At 45.5% G+C, this 21,953-nt stretch overlaps 1 protein-coding gene across 1 annotated transcript in view; it reads right to left on the bottom strand.

Moving 5' to 3' along the window:
• Positions 1-21,953, bottom strand: part of PAK2 (p21 (RAC1) activated kinase 2) — a 439,171-nt gene that overhangs the window by 322,323 nt on the left and 94,895 nt on the right. The window contains exon 3 of the mRNA XM_069213609.1: positions 1,941-2,041. Coding sequence (XP_069069710.1) covers positions 1,941-2,041 — 101 coding nt within the window. The remainder of the gene's footprint in view (positions 1-1,940; positions 2,042-21,953) is intronic.

The raw sequence follows: 21,953 nt of genomic DNA, 5'->3' as shown, positions 1-21,953 counted from the left end.
TCCTTAGCAGAGTCCATTAGGGCATGGATGTATCTGCCTAGCACACAGGTGGAATTGGTAGCTTTTAGGGCCATGCTGCAAGAGGAGAAAAATTTCTTCGAGGATTGCTCCTTCCTCTTGGATTCTCTGTCTGTCGGAACACCAGGGAATGTACCAGGGGCAGACTTTGCAGAACAGGATGCCTGAACCACCGAACTCTCCGGAGTCGGGTGACGAGATAGAAAAACTGGATCTCCTGGGGCACTTCTATGCCTTCTCGCCACAGCCCTGTTCACAGCAGGAGATGTCACTGGCTTTTTCCATAGGTCTATAATAGGCTCAGTCAAAGCCTCATTAAAAGGCAACAAAGGGTCAGCACTAGAGGAAGATGGATGAAGAACCTCTGTGAGCAGGTTAGTCTTAACGTCTGTCGTGGACAAAGGTAAATCCAGGTAGTCAGCTGCCTTCCTCACCACAGCATGGAAGGAGGCGGCCTCCTCAGTAAACTCCCCCGGAGAAGCAATGTCCCACTCCGGGGAGGTATCCAAACCACTTGCAGTGGCAAGTCCCTGGAAATCATCAGAAGGCTCTATCTCACCTTCCTCAAGCCTTCTGTATTCCTCTTCCTCCAGAAGCCTCAACACCTTCCTTCGAGATCTTAAATGCGTCTCCAGAGCCGGCGTCGACAAGGACTCCATCGACGCCGATGATCTCAGACCCCGAACCGGATCAGGAAGGCTCCCGGATTCAACCGGCGCCGGCCCGAAGTCGGCAGATGACCTCCTCGACGCCGAATGAACAGAAGGAGATGGAGCCGGTCTGGATGAGGCCATCAATGACGCCGGATGGCGCGGAGAAGGAGTCGGATGAGAAGCCGACGGATCCACAGTCCCAGGCGAAGGACTCCTGCCAGGGGAAACCCCCGGCGCCAGACCACCAGGCTCTGTAGGGCAGAAGGGCATGAATGGAGCAGCCCTGTACGACGCCGGCGAGCCCAAATTGAATGCCAATGGCCCCGTTTGACCCACCGGTGCACCAGCAGGGGCCATGGATTGAAAAACAGCACACATCGCATTCAAAAATGCGGCCGGATCCGTCCCTGGAGTCGGGAAAGCCGGGTACTGCTGTGTAGATGTCTGGGGAACATCAGGATCCCTCGGCGCTGGCGAGAAAAGAGGACTACCTTGAGTGACCTCATAGACTGAAGGCGCCGGTGAAAACCCCGGACTCTCCGGCTGAGGCGTGACCGTAGGACTCATCTCCTATGCCTTCTGGCGCCGTGACGAACGAGATCTCGACCTTGAACGACTCCTCGATCGGCTCCGCTCCGAACGGCGCAGAGAGTCATGACGGCGCCGAGAGTCATGATGACGCCGCTTCCTATGCTTTTTGGGAGAAGCATGGGAAGAAACCTTCTTGTGTTCCTTCTTCTTTGCCTTGGCCAAGAAGAGCTTCGCATTCCTTCAGAGCTTTCGGATTCATGCTCTGGCACGAAGAACAACTTTCCACATCATGTTCGGAGCTCAAACACCAAATACAGTCCGAATGGGGGTCGGTCACTGACATCCGACCCCCGCATTCCCTACACGGCTTAAACCCGGACTTCTTCAGAGGCGACATTGTAACCTCAAGAGCGCTACAGTTACCAATGGGCCAGGAAGAAAAAATCGTTGGTGTCGAAGCACGGAAAAAGGAAAAACTGACGTTAGTACGCCGACGATGACCTCTTATTGGCACGTTGACGTCAGACGGAGTCACACGGAGCCGTGCCATTATGACGTCCTCGTCAATGTAGACAGCTAGGAAGAAGACTTTCCGTCGAATGCTGGCGCAAGGATCGAATTCATAAGGTGAGGAATCCACAGGTAGTTGTATCCATCAGAAATATCACTTGCTGGACAAATGAAAAATCTTGCTATCTGACAAGGAACAAACCTGGAACCAGTATTTAGTGTACTCACAGTGAACTCTCCAGTTACAGCATCAAAGCCAACATGAATGGTGTGCTCAAAGTCTGAAGGTGGAGAAATTTCAGGACGTTCTTTCTCCTTTCTTCTGCTTCCTGAGATGAGACAAAAGAAATTTCAATTAATCAGGTATAGTATATTTTGAGTATGTTTCAAGGAGGAAGAAAACGAGAGGTCAGTTAAAAAGCAGTCTCAGTTACGCACCTTGAGCAGGAAATTCGATTTTTTTAATCAATATTTATTTCCATATAACTAGAGAGCAGTCCCTTTAATTATCCAAATTTATGGGTTTCTTATACATTCAGGTATAACTATGTGGCAAACTGAAATCCATATTCTAACACTTTTCTGTACGGACTGCAGAAACTTGAGGATTTACCAACAAACGTTTTCCCTCAAATCCTTAGCACAGAATTGATTTCTTGTGCATTTCAGAACTTCAAACTTTAAGTACAAGGATGTATTTTGTAGGATCCTCCTTCAATTTCAGGGGACAACACAAAGAAAAGCTTGAGAAAGCACTGCAGAAACAGACCTCCCCATGTTTTTTCAGTGCTGCTAAGGAGACCACATCCAACCCTTATAAAACCTTGTCTAACTTCTTCTAAGTGAACCCGTCACAGTGATCTTCCAAGACTAAACTCATTTTGCCATCACTCTAATCTCCATAAACCATTACTGAAATGAAACATTGCATAAAATCCCCAGTAAAACAAGACATCAAATGTACACAGTTATTTGATGGTATTCCTGCGCAGTCATAACATTTGTGGTAAGCAAAATATGCACAACAATAACATAAGCTAGACTGTCCTGACATTTAGCAGGTCAGTAGGCTGCCACTGTAACATGCTTGAATAACAGGTTACTTACCTTTGGTAACTCGCCTTCTGTTGGATACTCCAACTACAGATTCCTTAACTTTTGAATATTCCCCAAGCATGAGACTGGATCTGGAAACTTTCAAGTAGTACCCCTGGGTGCCAGTAGGAGGAGTCATAGGGATACGCCACAACATCATTAAGCTCTGAAAGTGACATACAGAGCCACAGAAGCAGCCTTATGTCAGTTGCTGTCTGCAAACCCTACATGCAGAGCCCAAAAGCAGATTGGTCCTGACCAGTATGCAAATCTCTACACTTGGAGCTTTTAGATGAAAAGGGTCAATTTCACAGAATTAGGGTGTGCAAGGGTTGGAGAGGGATCTGCGGTTAGATAGTATCAACTAGAAAGAGAGTTCTAAAGGAAAATAAAACTTTCTTCTGATGGATACTTCTAACCACTGATTCCTCAAAGTTGGAATGGGTACCAAAGCAATATCTCCCAGGTGGAGGGTCTGTTAAATCGCTAAGCCAAAAGGTTTTGCAGGACTCAGCAGGCATGAGCCCCTCTAGTCAGACCAACTGTCCAGACAGTAGTGGTTGGTGAACGTGTAGAAAGGACCATGTAGTGGTCTAGCAAATGCCCACAATAGTACTCCATGTCCATGCAGTAGTAGCAGCAAAATTAGTTCTGGTGAAAATCAGCCCACAAGTCTTCTGTTGGCTGAGTTTGCCAAAGCCTAGCAGATTTTGATGCAAAAAATTATCCACACTTTTTGCACTTCTCTGCCCTTCTTCACACTAGTGAATCCAACAAAGCTGAGCATCCACACAATGCTCCCTAGTAAGATCAATGTAACAGCTGAGAGCTCTTCTGGTATCCAGCCAACGCATCCTCTCCTCAGAGGGTGTGAGGCAGTGCGAAGAACGCTTGGATGGTGATGTTTTGCCCTGCATTTAAGGAAGTTACCACATTTGGGAGAAAACAGGTTCCGGTTCTCAAAACCAACTGTTCTGGAAAGAATGTTGTGCACAGTGTGTTCACAAAGAGGGCTTGTAGTTCTCTTGCATGCCTCGCCGATATTCTGGCAATGAGGAGAACTGTCTTCAGAGTAAAAAGATACAATGGATAGCTGTGCAGTGGTATAAAAGTACACTTTAGAAGGGTGAGAAGTAGATTCAGGTCCCAGTGAGGCATAATGAAAGGTGTGGGAGTAACAAATGCTGCAATCCTTTTTACAAGCACATCGCAACAGGTGCTGTAAATAAAGATCACTTTTCTGGCAACCACAAAAAAGCTGAAAGCAACAACAAATAACATAGAACTGTGCCTAAAGCAAGTCCTACCAGAGCTAGAGACAACACAAAGGCCAACAATTCTAATGGCTTGACTTGAAGTGGGACAATCTGCCAAGTAATGCACCAAACCACACACTTGTCCCAGTGGCAGGCATATAATGATTTCAGGGAGGGACACATGGCTGTTAAAATTACAACAACTACTTTGGAAGAAAGGCTGAATGAAGTCAACTGCTGCTGCTCAATCTCCAAGCATGGAGATGAAGATTGTGTAGGCCTGGCTGCAGGACCCTGCAATGCTGTTGCTATTAAAGATCCTACAGAGGAGGTAGCCTGATCAAAGGAGATTTGCTAATGCTCAGGAATTCCAGGTACCACACTATGCTTGCCCAATTCAGTGCCACTTCAAAGACTTCGGCCCGGTCGTTCCTGATCATCTTCAGAACTTAGGTTAGGAGACGTAGTGGCAGAAAGGCATACATGAGTTCCAAGTTCCACTCTAAACAGAATGCATCTCCAAGGGACATCTCCAAGGGACAGCGGTCTTGGGAACCAAAATACACAAAAATGCTAACAATGGACATTCAAAGGGGGCACTAAGATCAAGCCAAGGTTCTCCCGTTCATGATCTGCTAGGTGTCAGCAGATGAGTCCGTCCGCCCTGGCATCCACAGATCCAGCCAGGTGGTGAGCCACCAGGAAAATCCCCTGACAGCTGCTACAAGGTTTTAACCATGCAGCTTCATTTGGTGATAATTTCCCTTGCACACTGGTAATAGAATGTCTAAATCTGGAAAATATGATGAAAAGCACCTAAGGTACGGCTCCATTTTAGGTAGGCCCTGACTATCTTAGAACATGGAAGTTGCCATTTAATCAATTTTAGGCAATGGGAGTTGCCATTTTTCTCAATTTATGCAGTATTATTGTCATGTTTGCAATCAACGCAGATTTTATATGACTATCATTCCAAGAACTGTGGAAGTGTTGAGTCATTCAGAAAATGACAGATATTGCACCTGATGGGACATCAAATCTTGGACAAGTGTCCAGTTATCACAATATCAGAGTCTAAGAGTACATAGACACAGCTAAGATGGTGTAATCAGAATTGACGTCCCTTCACCTTACATATTCATAAGAATACGTCTGAAACACACACCCTGATGCACAAATGTAATGTCAGACATTCCTAAACTTATGAAAAAAATTCCAATCTCTAATATGATTTACTATACAAGGGCTGCCACTTGTCAGGAGAGGTTCTTTGCTCAGATCATCGCACAAGATAGTTTGCAGCCAGCACACCAACAAGTTACTACATCGCACTTATTACTGATAACAAGCGAGCTGAGTCCAGAAGAAAGGATTCTGCCGCATTGTGCGTTTTCCTTTCACATGGAATACTGCCTTCATGCCTCACTGATAAGTACAGCTTTTGCGGTCAACAAGGTATACAGTGCATTGCTTCTCCCTAAGAAAGTGCAAGTTCTATTTCCCATGCTCTCCAAGTGTAGCACACAGAAGCAGGTTTCAGGGTGTTAGTTAAAATGTCCCTTAAAACCTTTTAGAAATGGTTATTTGCTGACCAAAAATTGAATGAGCGGGAAAGCGTAAGCAAATATCCCTGACCAGTTGATCCATAGAGCATTGCCCTTGGATGGAAGGTGTGGGTACCTGGACGCGAAGTTTAGGCATTTTGTGTTGTGGTTGGTGGCGAATAGATCTAGGTCTGGTGTCCCCCACTGACTAAAGTATTTGTGAAGTACTTGGGGGTGAATTTCCCACTCGTGAGTTTGTTGGTGATCTCAACTAAGGTCGTCTGCCAATTGATTGTGAATTCCTGGAATGTATTGAGCTACCAGGTGTATGTTGTTGTGAACTGCCCAATGCCAAATTTTCTGTGCTAGAAGGCAAAGTTGTGATGAGTGGGGTCCTCCCTGTTTGTTTAAGTAGTACATTGTTGTCATATTGTCTGTTCTGACAAGAATGTGTTTATGACCAAGAAGAGGCTGAAAGGCTCTTAGTGCTAGGGACACTGCTACCAGTTCTAAGTGATTTGTGTGAAACTGTTTGTTTGTTGTCCCATTGTCCCTGAATATTGTGATTGTTGAGGTGTGCCCCCATCCAATCATTGATGCATCTGTTGTGAGGATGGCGTGAGGCACAGGGTCTTGAAATGGCCACCCTTTGTTTAAATTAGTGGGATTCCACCACTGAAGCGAATAGTGTGTTTGGCGGTCTATCAATACTAGATCTTGGAGATGACCATGTTCCTGCGACCATTGTTTTGCGAGGCACTGTTGTAAGGGCCACGTGTGTAACCTTGCGTTTGGGACAATGGCGATGCATGATGCCGTCATACCTAGCAGTTTCATGACAAAACGGACAGTGTAGTGTTGGTTTGGCTGAATTTTTGGCAATATGGTGTGGAACGATTGCACTCTTTGTGGGCTTGGGCTTGCAAGTGCCTTTTGTGTGTTTAGTGTAGCCCCTAAGTACTGCTGAATTTGTGATGGTTGCAGGTGTGACTTTTGGTAATTTATTGAGAACCCTAGTGTGTGTAGGGTGTTTATTACATAACATGTGTGATGTTGGCACTGTTTTTGAGTGTTGGCTTTTATTAGCCAATCGTCGCGATATTGGAATACATGCATATATTGTCTCCTTATGTATGCTGAGACTACGGCAAGGCATTTTGTAAAGACTCTGGGAGCTGTTGTTATCCCAAAGGGTAATACTTTGAACTGGTAATGTTTTCCTTCTATAACAAATCTGAGGTATTTTCTGTGAGCTGGATGGATGGGTACGTGAAAATACGCATCTTTTAGATCCAGTGTTGCCATAAATTTGTCCTGTTGTAGCAGTGGGACTACATCTTGTAGCGTTACCATGTGAAAGTGTTCTGATCAGATGTAGAGGTTTAGAGTCCTGAGATCTAATATTGGTCTTAATGTTTTGACCTTTTTGGGAATAAGGAAGTACAGGGAGTAAACCCCTGTTCCTTTTTGATGATGCAGCATAAGTTCTATGGCTTGTTTGAGTAATAGTGCCTGTACTTCTGTTTGCAACATTGCAAGATGTTGTGATGAGTTTGTGCGCTTTTGGGGGAATGCCTGGATGAATTTGTGTGAACTCTAAGCAGTAACCATGTTGGAAAATGAAAATGTCACTTACCCAGTGTACATCTGTTTGTGGCATTAGTCGCTGCAGATTCACATGTTTCGCACAGTCCGCTGCCTGGTGTTGGGCTCGGAGTATTACAAGTTGTTTTTCTTCGAAGAAGTCTTTTTTGGTCACGGGACCGAAGGACTCCTCCCTCTTCGGCTCCATTGCGCATGGGCGTCGACTCCATCTTAGATTGTTTTCCCCGCAGAGGGTGAGGATGGAGTTGTTTGCTATAAATAGTGCCCATGCAATGGAGTGAATACGTATGTACATAAAAAGTTTATAATAATTATTTACAAATGTACAAATGTTTAAGATTTAAGATGTACTTCTAAACGGCTACAGGCTTCCCGGGGAGGCGGGAGGGCACATGTGAATCTGCAGCCACTAATGCCACGAACAGATGTACACTGGGTAAGTGACATTTTCAGTTCGATGGCATATGTTGCTGCAGATACACATGTTTCGCATAGACTATAAAGCAGTTACCTCCCCTAAAAGCGGTGGTTTAGCCTGTAGGAGTTGAAGTAGTTTGGAATAATGTTCTTAGTACAGCTTGGCCCACTGTAGCTTGTTGTGCATTTAGTACGTCTACACAGTAGTGTTTAGTAAATGTATGAGGCGTAGACCAGGTTGCAGCCTTACATATTTCGCTCATAGGAATGTTTCCTAGAAAGGCCATTGTAGCACCTTTCTTTCTGGTTGAGTGTGCCTTTGGTGTAATAGGCAATTCTCTTTTGGCTTTAAGATAGCATGTTTGAATACATCTGACTATCCATCTAGCAATGCCTTGTTTAGATATTGGATTTCCTATGTGTGGTTTTTGAAAAGCTATGAACAGTTGTTTTGTTTTCCTGATTAGCTTTGTTCTGTCAATGTAGTACATTAGTGCTCTTTTGATGTCTAATGTATGTAGTGCCCTTTCAGCCACGGAATCTGGTTGTGGGAAGAACACTGGCAATTCTACTGTTTGATTTAAATGGAATGGTGAGATTACTTTTGGTAGAAATTTTGGATTTGTTCTTAGAACTATTTTATTTTTGTGTATTTGAATAAATGGTTCTTGTATGGTAAATGCCTGTATTTCACTTACTCTTCTGAGGGATGTGATTGCAATGAGAAATGCGACTTTCCAGGTTAGATATTGCATTTCACAGGAATGCATGGGTTCGAAAGGTGGACCCATGAGTCTTGTTAAGACGATGTTAAGGTTCCATGAAGGAACTGGTGGTGTTCTTGGTGGTATAATTCTTTTTAGCCCTTCCATGAATGCTTTAATAACTGGTATTCTAAATAGAGACGATGAATGAGTAGATTGTAGGTAAGCAGATATTGCTGCGAGGTGTATTTTTATAGATGAAAAAGCGAGATTCGCTTTTTGCAAATGTAGTAAGTATCCCACTATGTCCTTTGTAGAGGCATGCAATGGTTGGATTTGATTGGAATGGCAGTAGCAAACAAATCTTTTCCACTTAGACGCATAGCAGTGTCTAGTGGAAGCTTTTCTAGCTTGTTTTATGGCCTCCATACATTCTTGTGTGAGGTCTAAGTGTCCGAATTCTAGGATTTCAGGAGCCAAATTGCCAGATTCAATGATGCTGGGTTTGGATGCCTGATCTGTTGTTTGTGTTGTGTTAACAGATCTGGTCTGTTGGGTAGTTTGACATGCGGTACTAGTGAAAGGTCTAGTAGAGTTGTATACCAAGGTTGTCTTGCCCATGTGGGTGCTATCAGTATGAGTTTGAGTTGGTTTTGACTCAACTTGTTTACTAGATATGGAAGGAGAGGGAGAGGGGGAAAGCGTATGCAAATATCCCTGACCAACTCATCCATAGAGCATTGCCTTGTGATTCGCGGTGTGGGTACCTGGATGTGAAGTTTTGGCATTTTGCGTTTTGTTGCGAACAAATCTATCTGTGGTGTTCCCCAAATTTGAAAGTACTTGTTCAGAACTTGGGGGTGAATTTCCCATTCGTGGACTTGTTGGTGGTCTCGCAAAAGGTTGTCTGCTAGTTGGTTTTGGATCCCTGGAATAAATTGTGCTATTAGGCGAATGTTGTTGTGAGTCGCCCACTGCCATATTTTTTGTGTTAGGAGACACAATTGTGTTGAGTGTGTTCCTCCTTGTTTGTTTAAATAATACATTGTTGTTATGTTGTCTGTTTTGACAAGAATGTATTTGTGTGTTATTATGGGTTGAAAGGCTTTTAACGCTAAAAATACTGCTAACAGTTCTAGGTAATTGATATGAAATTTTGTTTGGTGTACATCCCATTGTCCTTGAATGCTGTGGTGATTGAGGTGTGCTCCCCACCCCGTCATGGAAGCATCTGTTGTTATAACGTATTGAGGCACTGGGTCCTGTAATGTCCGCCCTTTGTTTAAATTGTTGCTGTTCCACCATAGAAGCGAGAGGTATGTTTGGCGGTCTACCAACACCAGATCTTGAAGTTGACCCTGTGCCTGTGACCATTGTGATGCTAGGCACTGTTGTAAGGGTCGCATGTGTAGTCTTGCGTTTGGGACAATGGCTATGCATGATGACATCATGCCTAGAAGTTTTAGCACAAATTTTGCTTGTATCTTTTGGTTTGGAAACATAGCACTTATTACCTTGTGGAATGCTTGCACTCTTTGTGGACTTGGAGTGGCAATTCCTTTTGATGTGTTGATGGTTGCCCCTAGATATTGTTGTGTCTGACACGGTTCGAGGTGTGACTTTGTATAGTTGATGGAGAAACCCAGTTTGTGAAGGGTTTGTATGACATATGTGGTGTCGTTTGTGCACTTTTTTACTGTGTTGGTCTTGATTAGCCAATCGTCTAGGTAAGGAAACACATGTATCTGTTGTCTCCTGATATGTGCTGCTACTACTGCTAGACATTTTGTGAATACTCTTGGTGCAGTTGTTATTCCGAATGGCAACACTTTGAATTGGTAATGTATTCCTTTGAATACGAACCTTAGGTACTTTCTGTGAGAAGGGTGTATCGGTATATGAAAGTACGCATCTTTTAGGTCTAATGTGGTCATGTAATCTTGCTGTTTGAGCAGTAGAATGATGTCTTGTAGTGTGACCATGTGAAAGTGGTCCGATATGATGTAGGTATTTAGTGTCCTGAGATCTAATATTGGTCTTAATGTTTTGTCTTTTTTTGGAATTAGAAAGTACAGGGAGTAAACTGCTGTGTTTTTTTGTTGTACTGGTACTAACTCTATTGCATCCTTTTGCAGTAGTGCTTGAACTTCTAGTCCTAAAAGTTCTAAATGTTGTGGTGACATTTTGCGTGTTTTTGGAGGGATGTTTGGTGGGAATTTGTGGAATTCTATGCAATAGCCATGTTGGATTATTGCTAATACCCAATTGTCTGTTGTAATCTGCTGCCAAGATTGGTAGAATTGGCTTAGTCTTCCCCCCACTGGTGTTGAGTGAAGGGGTTGTGTGACTTGAAAGTCACTGTTTAGGTGGAGGTGTTTTTGGAGTCTGGAATCTTCCCCTACTCCTTGGGAATTGACCCCCTCTATATCCCCTGAAACCTCCTCTTTGGAATGAACCCTGATATGGTGTGGTTCTTGTTTGTTGGCTGGTGGTGTCTGTGGGTTGGCCACGAAACCCCCCTCTAAATGGAGTTTTTCTAAAAGAGCCTCTGCTCTGCGGGGAGTAGAGTGCGCCCATGGCCTTGGCCGTGTCTGTGTCCTTTTTAAGTTTTTCAATGGCTGTGTCCACTTCAGGGCCAAAAAGTTGTTTCTCGTTGAAGGGCATCTTAAGGACAGCCTGCTGGATTTCCGGTTTGAAGCCTGAAGTGCGGAGCCAAGCGTGTCTCCTTATGGTGACAGCAGTGTTGACTGTTCTCGCTGCAGTATCGGCTGCGTCCATTGAAGAGCGGATTTGATTGTTTGAGATCGTTTGTCCCTCTTCAACTATTTGATGCGCCCTTTTTTGGTATTCCTGTGGAAGATGGTCTATGAGAAGTTGCATCTCATCCCAGTGTGCGCGGTCATATCGGGCCAGCAGCGCTTGAGAATTTGCGATGCGCCACTGGTTGGCTGCCTGTGATGCTACTCTTTTTCCTGCCGCATCAAATTTTCTGCTTTCTTTGTCCGGAGGTGGGGCGTCGCCAGATGTATGGGAATTTGCTCTTTTGCGAGCTGCCCCTACTACTACGGAGTCAGGTGGTAACTGCGAAGTAATAAACACTGGGTCTGTGGGTGGTGGTTTGTATTTCTTATCCACCCTTGGGGTGATGGCTCTTGATTTTACGGGCTCTTCAAAAATGTGTTTTGCGTGCCGTAACATCCCTGGTAGCATTGGGAGACATTGATATTGGCTATGTGTAGCCGAGAGGGTGTTAAATAAAAAATCATCCTCTATAGGATCGGAATGCAGTTGGACATTGTGGAATTCTGCTGCCCTAGCCACCAGTTGCGAGTATGAGGTACTGTCCTCTGGCGGTGACGGCTTTGTGGGGTATGAATCGGGATCATTGTCCGGCACTGGGGTGTCATATAGGTCCCAAGCGTCTTGATCCTGATTATCTTGACTTATGGTAGTTTGCGCTGGTGAGTGCATTTGTGGCGGTGTTTGTGCCGGCGATGCCTGTTGTGGTGGAGAGGGCGGAGGCGTGACTTTTTTAACCACTTTGGCTTGTGGTTGTGCGTCATCCTTGAGAAGTCCGATCCTTCTTTTTCTCATTATTGGGGGAAGGGTTGATATCTTCCCTGTGTCTTGCTGGATGTACAGTCTCTTTTGTGTGTAGTCTGATTCTACACTTTGGAGCTCTTGTCCAAATCTGTGCATTTGGCCACTTATTCCTTGTTCCTCTGTGTAGGATGGAGGTGTGGAACTTTTCGGCGCCGAGAGAGAATCTTTTTTCGGCTTCGGCACCGACAGAATTTTTGTGGCTTTCGGCAGGGTGTCTCGGTGCCGATGTTTTTCGGTGCCGGCATCTTGTTTTTGCCTCTCGGAGCCGCTATCTCGGCTCCGAGGTTGCTCCATGGCGGTCCCTCGACCGGAGTCGGGTGTCTTCGCTATGGGCGTGCCCTTTTTCGGCGCCTTCGACGGCTCGCCGGTTTTATGGGTCGAGCCATGGCCTGTTGGCAGTGGCGTCCCCTGGGCTTTTGTCTTCTCGATGGTTTTAATTTTCGACGTCTTACTCACTGTTTGTTGCTGTTGTTCGACGTCGGAGTCTCCGGATTCTGATTCCGGAACCGAGAATGTTTCCTCTTCGTCGTCGAAACGTTGTTTTGTCGGCGTGGACGCCATTTGTAGACGCCTGGCTCTTCGGTCCCGGAGTGTTTTTCTGGACCGGAAGGCTCGACAGGCCTCACAGGTATCCTCCTTGTGCTCGGGGGACAAGCACAAGTTACAGACCAAGTGCTGATCTGTATAAGGATACTTACTGTGACATTTTGGGCAGAAACGAAACGGGGTCCGTTCCATCGGCTTCGATGTCGCACGTGGTCGGGCCGACCAGGCCCCGACGGGGGATCGAAGCTACCCCAAAGTCTTCCGATGATCGGTGTCGATGTACCTAACTATCCCGATACCGAACGGAACAATACCGACGCTTTCTTCCGAGATTCTGACTAACTTTCCGAACCGAAACACGGAGCGAAAAGGAATACGTCCGAACCCGACAGCGGAAAAAAACAATCTAAGATGGAGTCGACGCCCATGCGCAATGGAGCCGAAGAGGGAGGAGTCCTTCGGTCCCGTGACCAAAAAAGACTTCTTCGAAGAAAAACAACTTGTAATACTCCGAGCCCAACACCAGGCAGCGGACTGTGCGAAACATGTGTATCTGCAGCAACATATGCCATCGAACTGGATAGTACCCATGTGTCTGTTGTGATGTTTAACCATTGGTCGTGGAACATTTTCAGTCTTCCTCCCAAAGGGGAAGTGTGTTGAGGGAAGGTGGTGGTAATGTCACTGTTTGTTATTAGTGGCTTGTTTTGAGGATTGGTATTTTCCTCTAGATTTGAGGAATTGTCCTCTGTAGGATCCCCGAAATCCTCCTCTTTGATATTGTGTCTGGTAAGAGGGCTTGGCTTGTGAGGTAGATGGTTCCGAAGGTTGTGGCCTGAAGCCTCCCCTATATTGAGGCTTTCGAAATGACCCTCTGTATTGGGATGAATAAAGCGCACCCATCGCTTTGGCAGTGTCTGCATCTTTTTTCTATGGCTGTGTCCACCTGTGTGCCGAATAATTGTTGCTGATTAAAAGGCATGTTGAGGACGGCCTGTTGGATTTCAGGTTTAAAACCTGATGACTTGAGCCATGTATGTCGCCTAATTGTGGCAGCCGTATTTATAGTCCTTGCGGCTGTATCTGCAGAGTCAAGCACCGATCTTATTTGATTGTTCATAATTGCCTGTTCCTCCTCTACTACCTGCTAGTCTCTCTTCTGTTGGTCCTTGGGGAGATGCTGAATAATGTCCTTCATCTCATCCCAGTGAGCCCTATCGTATCTAGCTAGTAGGGCCTGCAAATTAGCTATGCGCCACTGATTAGCTGCCTGTGACACCACCCTTTTCCCTACAGCATCGAATTTCTTGCTTTCTTTATCTGGGGGTGCATCTCCAGCGGACTGTGAGTTAGCCCTTTTCCTTGCTGCACTGACCACTACTGAATCTGGGGGCAGCTGTTGTGTGATAAAAATGGGGTCTGAGGGTGGTGGCTTGTACTTTCTCTACCTTTGGGGTTATAGCCCTTCCTTTAACCGGTTCTTGGAATATTTGCTGCGCATGTTTGAGCATACCGGGGGAGCATGGGTAGGCTTTGGTATGTGGCATGAGTTGAGGACAATGTATTGAGCAACAAGTCGTCCTCCAGGGGTTCTGTGTGCATGGTACATGGGTAAAAAGCTGCTGCCCTATCTAGAACCTGTGTATATGAGGTGCTATCCTCAGGTTCCGATGGCTTAGATGGGTAGCACTCTGGACTATTGGCTGAGTCTGGGTCGTCAAAGATCCCATGGATCTGTCATGTTGAGACTGCATAGTGTGATGGAGACTGTGCAGTGGGTGTAGCAGGCGGGGAGACAGTTGAGGAGACTGAGGAGGAGACTGGTGAAGAGAAAACTGCGGAGTCAGAGATTTCTCTCGTGGTACTTTAGTCGTTGGCTGATCAGTGTCCAAACGTCCATGGAAGGCCAGTTTTCTTTTTGTTTTCAGAGGAGGTGCTGTGAGGATCTTGCCAGTGTCCTTGTGGATTTGTATATCCTGGCCTGTTTTTCATCGAAATCCTCCATTTGTTGCAACTCCTCATCAAATCTATGGCTTTCTTTTAATTGTTTCGAAAGTCCATGCTCCTCTGTATAGGTACGTTTTTTTCGGCTCCGAAGCCGGTTTTTCCGGCACCGATGGGCCTGGAGTAGTTGTTGGCCTTGGTTCCGAAAGTGACTTTCGGGGTCTCGACTCGATGGGTCGGTGTCATATGATTTCGGAGCCTGTGCCTCGGCTCGAGTCCGAAGGCTTTGTTACTGGCGTGGCCTTTTTCAGTGCTGAAGATGTTACTTGGTTACCGGTCGCTTTTTTATGGGTAGAGCCATGGCCTTCCAGCAGTGGCATCTCCAAGGCCTTGTGTTTGGGCTTGGTTTGGGTCGGGGTAAGCATACTCATGTGCTGGCCCGCTGCTAGTGGTCGGTCGATGTCGGAAGCAGATCTCCGACCTGAGACGGCGGTGTGAATCATCTCTTCTTCTGCGGAGCGTTCGGTGCTTCTGGACGACATCTGTAACCTTCACGCTCTTCGGTCTAAAAGTCTTTTTCGAACTGAAGGATTTACAGGCTTCACAGGTATCCTCTCAATGATCCGGAGATAAACACAAGTTACAAACCAGATGTTGATCTGTGTAGGGATACTTGGCGTGGCACATAGGGCAGAATCTAAACGGGGTTCGGTCCATGAGGATTCGACTATACTTTTGGTCAGGCCGACCAGGCCCAAGCTGGGCACGGGTGCCCTGAAGGGTAATCAAGATGTGCATCCACCGGTACAGTGGTGTCTATGTAGGATGAGACGCGACTGAAAACAATACCGACGATTTTAGATGGTTTATAAGATTTTCCGACTCGAACAACCGGAGTGAAGAGGAACACGTCCGAACCCGATGGCGGAAAGAAAACAATCTAAGATGGAGTCGATGCCCATGCGCAATGGAGCCGAAAAGGAGGAGTCCCTCGGTCCCGTGACTTGAAAAGACTTCTTTGAAGAAAAACAACTCTTAACACTCCGAGCCCAACACTAGATGGCAGGACCTGTGCATAGCATGTGTATCTGCAGCTACACATGCCATTGAATATATATATATATATATATATATATATATATATATATATATATATATATATATATAATGTCACTTACCCAGTGTACATCTGTTCGTGGCGTGAGACGCTGCAGATTCACATAATGTGCACATCCCGCCATCTAGTGCTGGGCTCGGAGTGTTACAAGTTGTTTTTCTTCGAAGAAGTCTTTTTCGAGTCACGAGAGCGAGGGACTCCTCCCCTTTTGGCTCCATTGCGCATGGGCGTCGACTCCATCTTAGATTGTTTTCCCCGCAGAGGGTGAGGTAGGAGTTGTGTATATAGTAATAGTGCCCATGCAATGGAGTAAATATGTATGTACATAATGTGTTTAAAAGTAATATTTACAAATTTACAAATGTACAAGTCTAATTTCTTCACAACTTAAAACGGCTACAGGCTCGCGGGGAGGTGGGAGGGCGCATGTGAATCTGCAGCGTCTCATGCCACAAACAGATGTACACTGGGTAAGTCACATTTTCCGTTCAATGGCATGTGCAGCTGCAGATACACATGCTGTGCATAGACTAGTAAGCATTTATCTCCCCAAAAGCGGTGGTTCAGCCTGTAGGAGTTGAAGTGGTTTGAAATAAAGTCCGTAATACTGCTTGTCCTACTGTGGCTTGCTGTGTTGTTAACACATCCACGCAGTAATGTTTGGTAAATGTATGAGGCGTAGACCATGGGGCTGCCTTACATATTTCAGTCATTGGTATGTTTCCGAGAAAGGCCATGATAGCACCTTTCTTTCTAGTTAAGTGTGCCTTTGGTGTAATAGGCAGTTCTCTTTTTGCTTTTATATAACAGGTTTGAATACATATAACTATCCATCTGGTAATGCCTTGTTTGGATATTGGATTCCCTGTATGAGGTTTTTGGAATGCAACAAACAAGTGTTTTGTTTTGCGAATTTGTTTCGTTCTATCTATGTAGTACATTAGTGCCCTTTTAATGTCTAATGTATGTAATGCTCTCTCAGCTACCGAATCTGGTTCTGGAAAGAATACTGGGAGTTCCACTATTTGATTTAAGTGGAACGGTGATATGACTTTAGGTAAGAATTTAGGATTTGTTTGTAGAACTACTTTATGCTTATGTATCTGAATAAAGGGTTCTTGTATAGTAAATGCTTGTATTTCACTTACTCTTCTGAGAGATGTGATAGCTATCAGAAAAGCTACTTTCCCTGTTAAGTACTGTATGTCACATGAGTGCATGGGTTCAAAAGGTGGACCCATAAGTCGTGTTAAGACAATGTTGAGATTCCACGAAGGAACTGGTGGTGTTCTTGGTGGGATAATTCTTTTCAGACCCTCCATAAATGCTTTTATGACTGGGACCCTGAATAATGAAGTTGAGTGCGTAATTTGCAGATAAGCTGAAATTGCGATGAGATGTATTTTAATGGATGAAAAAGCTAACTTTGACTTTTGTAAGTGCAGTAGGTAGCTGACGATGTCTTTAGCAGATGCGTGTAATGGTTGAATTTGATTATTATGGCAGTAATAAACAAATCTTTTCCACTTATTTGCATAGCAGTGTCTAGTGGTAGGCTTCCTAGCTTGTCTTATGACCTCCATACATTCTTGTGTGAGGTCTAAGTGTCCGAATTCCAGAATTTCAGGAGCCAAATTGCTAGATTCAGCTATGCTGGATTTGGGTGTCTGATCTGTTGTTTGTGTTGAGTTAACAGATCTGGTCTGTTTGGTAGCTTGATATGGGGCACTACTGAGAGGTCTAGTAGTGTTGTGTACCAAGGTTGTCTTGCCCAAGTTGGTGCTATTAGTATGAGTTTGAGTTTGTTTTGACTCAATTTGTTTACTAGATATAGAAGGAGTGGGAGAGGGGGAAAAGTGGAAGCAAATATCCCTGACCAACTCATCCATAACACATTGCCCTGAGAGTGAGCCTGTGGGTACCTGGATGCGAAGTTTAGGCATTTTGCGTTTTCTTTTGTTGCAAATAGGTCTATTTGCGGTGTTGCCCACCTTTGGAAGGAAGTTTTTAGTATTTGGGGATGAATTTCCCATTCGTGGATCTGTTGGTGATCCCAAGAGAGAGTGTCTGCAAACTGGTTTTGAATTCCAGGTATGAACAGCGCTATTAGGTGAATGTGGTTGTGAATCGCCCAATGCCATATTTTCTGTGCCAGGAGACACAACTGTGTCGAGTGTGTTCCTCCCTGTTTGTTCAGATAATACATTGTTGTCATGTTGTCTGTTTTGACAAGAATGTGTTTGTGGGTTATTATAGGTTGAAATGCTTTCAGCGCTATAAATACTGCTAGTAGTTCTAAGTGATTTATGGGAAACTGTCTCTGCTGAGTGTCCCATTGTCCTTGGATGCTGTGTTGGTTGAGGTGTGCTCCCCACCCTATCATGGGGGCATCTGTTGTTATTACGTATTGAGGCACTGGGTCTTGAAAAGGCCACCCTTTGTTTAAATTTATAGTGTTCCCCCATTGAAGCGAGGTGTATGTTTGGCGGTCTATCAACACTAGATCTTGAGGTTGACCCTGTGCCTGTGACCACTGTGATGCTAGGCACTGTTGTAAGGGCCGCATATGCAATCTTGCGTTTGGGACAATGGCTATGCATGAGGACATCATGCCTAGTAGTTTCATCACTAATTTTACCTGTATCTTTTGTTTTGGGTGCATGGCTTGTATTACGTTTTGAAATGCCTGTACCCATTGTGGACTTGGAGTGGCAATCCCTTTTGTTGTGTTGATTGTTGCTCCTAAGTATTGTTGTATTTGACACGGTTGTAGGTGTGACTTGTTGTAGTTGAGTGAGAAACCTAGTTTGTGAAGGGTTTCTATGACATACTTTGTGTGTTGTGAACACCGTTGTTGCGTATTGGTTTTGATTAACCAATCGTCTAGGTACGGGAACACATGTATTTGCTGCCTTCTGATATGAGCAGCCACTACTGCCAGGCATTTTGTAAAAACTCTTGGCGCTGTTGTTATACCGAATGGCAACACTTTGAACTGGTAATGTACTCCTTGGAATACAAACCTTAAGTACTTTCTGTGGGAAGGATGCATAGGTATATGGAAATATGCATCCTTTAGGTCTAGTGTTGTCATGTAGTCTTGTTGTTTGAGCAGTGGGATCACGTCTTGCAGTGTCACCATGAGAATGTGATCTGATTTGATGTAGATGTTTAGTGTTCTGAGATCTAATATAGGTCTTAGAGTTTTGTCTTTTTGGGGTATGAGAAAGAACAGGGAGTAAACTCCTGTTCCTCTTTGATGAATTGGTACTATCTCTATTGCATCTTTTTGCAACAACGCTTGGACCTCCAGTTGTAAGCGTTCCATATGTTGTTAGGACACGTTGTGTGTTTTCGGTGGGACATTTGGAGGGAATTGTAGAAATTCTATGCAATAACCATGCTGGATAACGGCTAGGACCCACGTGTCTGTTGTTATTTCTTTCCAGTGTTTGTAGAACTTGGTTAGTCTCCCCCCACTGGTGTTATGTGTTGGGGATTTGTGACGTTGAAGTCACTGTTTATTTTGTGGAGTTTTGAGACTCTGGAACTTCCCTCTACTCTTTGGGAATTGTCCCCCTCTATATTGTCCCCGAAAACTTCCCCGCTGATATTGACTCTGATAAGTGGGCCTTGTTTGTGAGGTTGAGGGTTCTGTGCTCTGTCCCCGAAAGCCCCCTCGAAAGTGATTTCCGAAAAGTGCCTCTGCTCTGTGGGGAGTAGAGTGCGCCCATGGCTTTAGCCGTATCTGTCTTTTTTTAGTTTTTCGATAGCAGTGTCCACCTCCTGGCCAAACAACTGCTGTCTGTTAAATGGCATATTCAGCACGGCTTGTTGTATTTCCGGCTTGAATCCTGATGTACGCAGCCATGCGTGTCTCCGTATGGTCACTGCTGTATTTACAGTCCTAGCAGCTGTGTCCGCTGCATTCACTGCTGACCGTATCTGATTGTTCGAGATACTCTGTCCTTCCTCCACCACTTGTTGTGCTCTCTTTTGGAACTCTTTGGGCAGGTGTTCTATGAAATGTTGCATTTCGTCCCAATGAGCCCTATCACATCTAGCCAGCAAGGCCTGTGAGTTGGCAATGCGCCATTGGTTGGCTGCTTGTGCCGCAACCCTTTTCCCCGCAACGTCAAACTTGCGAATCTCCGTGTCTGGAGGTGGTGCGTCTCCTGAGGTGTGTGAGTTCGCTCTCTTGCGAGCTGCCCCTACTACCACTGAGTCTGGTGTTAATTGCTGCGTGATGTACACAGGGTCTGTTGGTGGCGGTTTGTGCTTCTTCTCCACCCTTGGAGTAATGGCCCTGCCCTTCACAGGCTCCTGAAACACTTGTTTGGAGTGTTTCAGCATTCCCGGTAGCATAGGGAGACTCTGGTACTGGCTACGTGTGGACGATAGTGTGTTAAATAAAAAGTCATCCTCGATGGGTTCTGCATGCAGGGTGACATTATGAAACGCCGCTGCCCTTGACACCACCTATGTGTAGGCTGTACTGTCCTCAGGTGGTGACGGTCTCGCTGGATAACAGTCGGGACGGTTATCTGATACTGGCGCATCAAAGATCCCGTGCGTCGGGATCATCCTGACTCATTCCAGTATAAGTTGGGGACTGCATCATTGGTGGAGTGGCTACCAGTGATGGTTGTGGTGAGCGATGTGGAGATGGTGGCGGGGTTACTTGTCTTGCCACCTTTGCCTGTGGCTGCTTGTCTTTCTCTTGGAAGGCAAGTCTTCTTTTCATTCGAATTGGGAGAAGAGTACTGATCTTCCCTGTGTCTTTTTGTATGTGGAGCCTTCTTTGAGTGTAATCTGGCTATATTGTCTCCAATTCCTGTCCGAATCTGTGTCCTTGCATTTGTGAGGACAGGCCCTGTTTCTCTGTGTAGGAACTTGATTTCGGTTCCGAGGCCGGATGTTTCGGTATGGAAACTTTTTTTAATCTTCAGCGTACTGATCGCTCGGTGCCGACTCGTTTCGGAGCCGCCCTCTCGGTGCAGAGATTGCTCTGACCCGGTGTCAAGTCTGCTCTGTGCCGGTATCTCGACCGGAGTCGGATGACTTCGACACATGCATGCCCTTTTTCGGTGCCGATGGTCGGTCACCGACTTTTCGGGTTAAGCCATGGTCTGCTGGCGGTGGCGTCCCCTTGGCTTTAGTGGTTTTTCCGTGAGTTTTGTGTATTGACGTCTTACTCACGGTTTTCGGCGTCTGCTCGGGATCGACCTCGTCCGAATCCGAATCCTCGATGGAGAAGGTTTCTTCTTCCTCTTCCAAGTGTTTTTGTCCTGTCGGCGCCAACGCCATTTGTAGTCTTCTTGCTCTTTGGTCTCTTAACATCTTTCTGGACCGAAACGCTCGACAGGCCTCACAGGTATCCTCTTTGTGTTCTGGAGACAGACACAAATTACAGACCAGATGCTGATCTGTATAAGGATACTTGTTGTGACATTCAGGGCAGAGGCGGAATGGGGTCCGTTCCATTAGCCTTGAAGACGCACGTGGTCGGCCCGACCAGGCCCCGCCGGGGAATCAAAAACCCTGAATGGCCACCGGAGCTCTTCAAGATTCGGTGTCAATCTATTGTAACGAACCCGATACCGAACGCAAACAATACCGTCGAATTTTCCGAGATTTTAGCTAACTTTCCGAACCGAAACGCAGAGCGAAAAGAAACACGTCCGAACCCGATGGCGGAAAGAAAACAATCTAAGATGGAGTCGACGCCCATGCGCAATGGAGCCAAAAGGGGAGGAGTCCCTCGATCTTGTGACTCGAAAAAGACTTCTTCGAAGAAAAACAACTTGTAACACTCCGAGCCAAACACTAGATGGTAGGATGTGCACAGCATGTGTATCTGCAGCTACACATCCCATCAAACATATATATATATACATAAATAAAAAGAGTGAAACAGGCTGGTTTCCAATACCACTGTGCCTGAGATTCTACTTTAGGGATTGCTAGTAACCTAGAAGCAATGATTCCACTTTAACAATGTATTGGGTGCCATTCTGTGGGGCTACAATAACCTGTCTCCAACATTCAGGGTAAGTGCACTCAATGAAGTTCACCTGTATCAGCCATGTGTGGGAAAGCAAATTTATAGAACTACTCCAGAGTCGTAGTAGTGCAACAAATTGTCCAGTGAATAGACAACAGAAAGCTCTGGATCTGCATATGGTGCTGTGGAAAGAACGGAACTGGCATCTGCATGCTTGGGTGACTCGCATGCGGCTCTACATGCCATTTCAGAAGCTGACCAATGTCAGCGTGGATCTGCAGGACGGCAGTTACTAGCGCACCAGGGTACTGCTTGATAATTTCCAGATCAATTCTGATGCCTGGGAAATATTTAAAAAGTAAGGAATCTCCACTTGGGCGTATTCATCAAAAACACACAGCAACGG

This window comes from Pleurodeles waltl, chromosome 11 (genome assembly GCF_031143425.1).
Source record: "Pleurodeles waltl isolate 20211129_DDA chromosome 11, aPleWal1.hap1.20221129, whole genome shotgun sequence".
Classification (NCBI taxonomy): domain Eukaryota; kingdom Metazoa; phylum Chordata; class Amphibia; order Caudata; family Salamandridae; genus Pleurodeles; species Pleurodeles waltl.
Note: the sequence above shows the minus strand (reverse complement) of the source record. Positions and strands in the feature narration are given on the sequence as shown.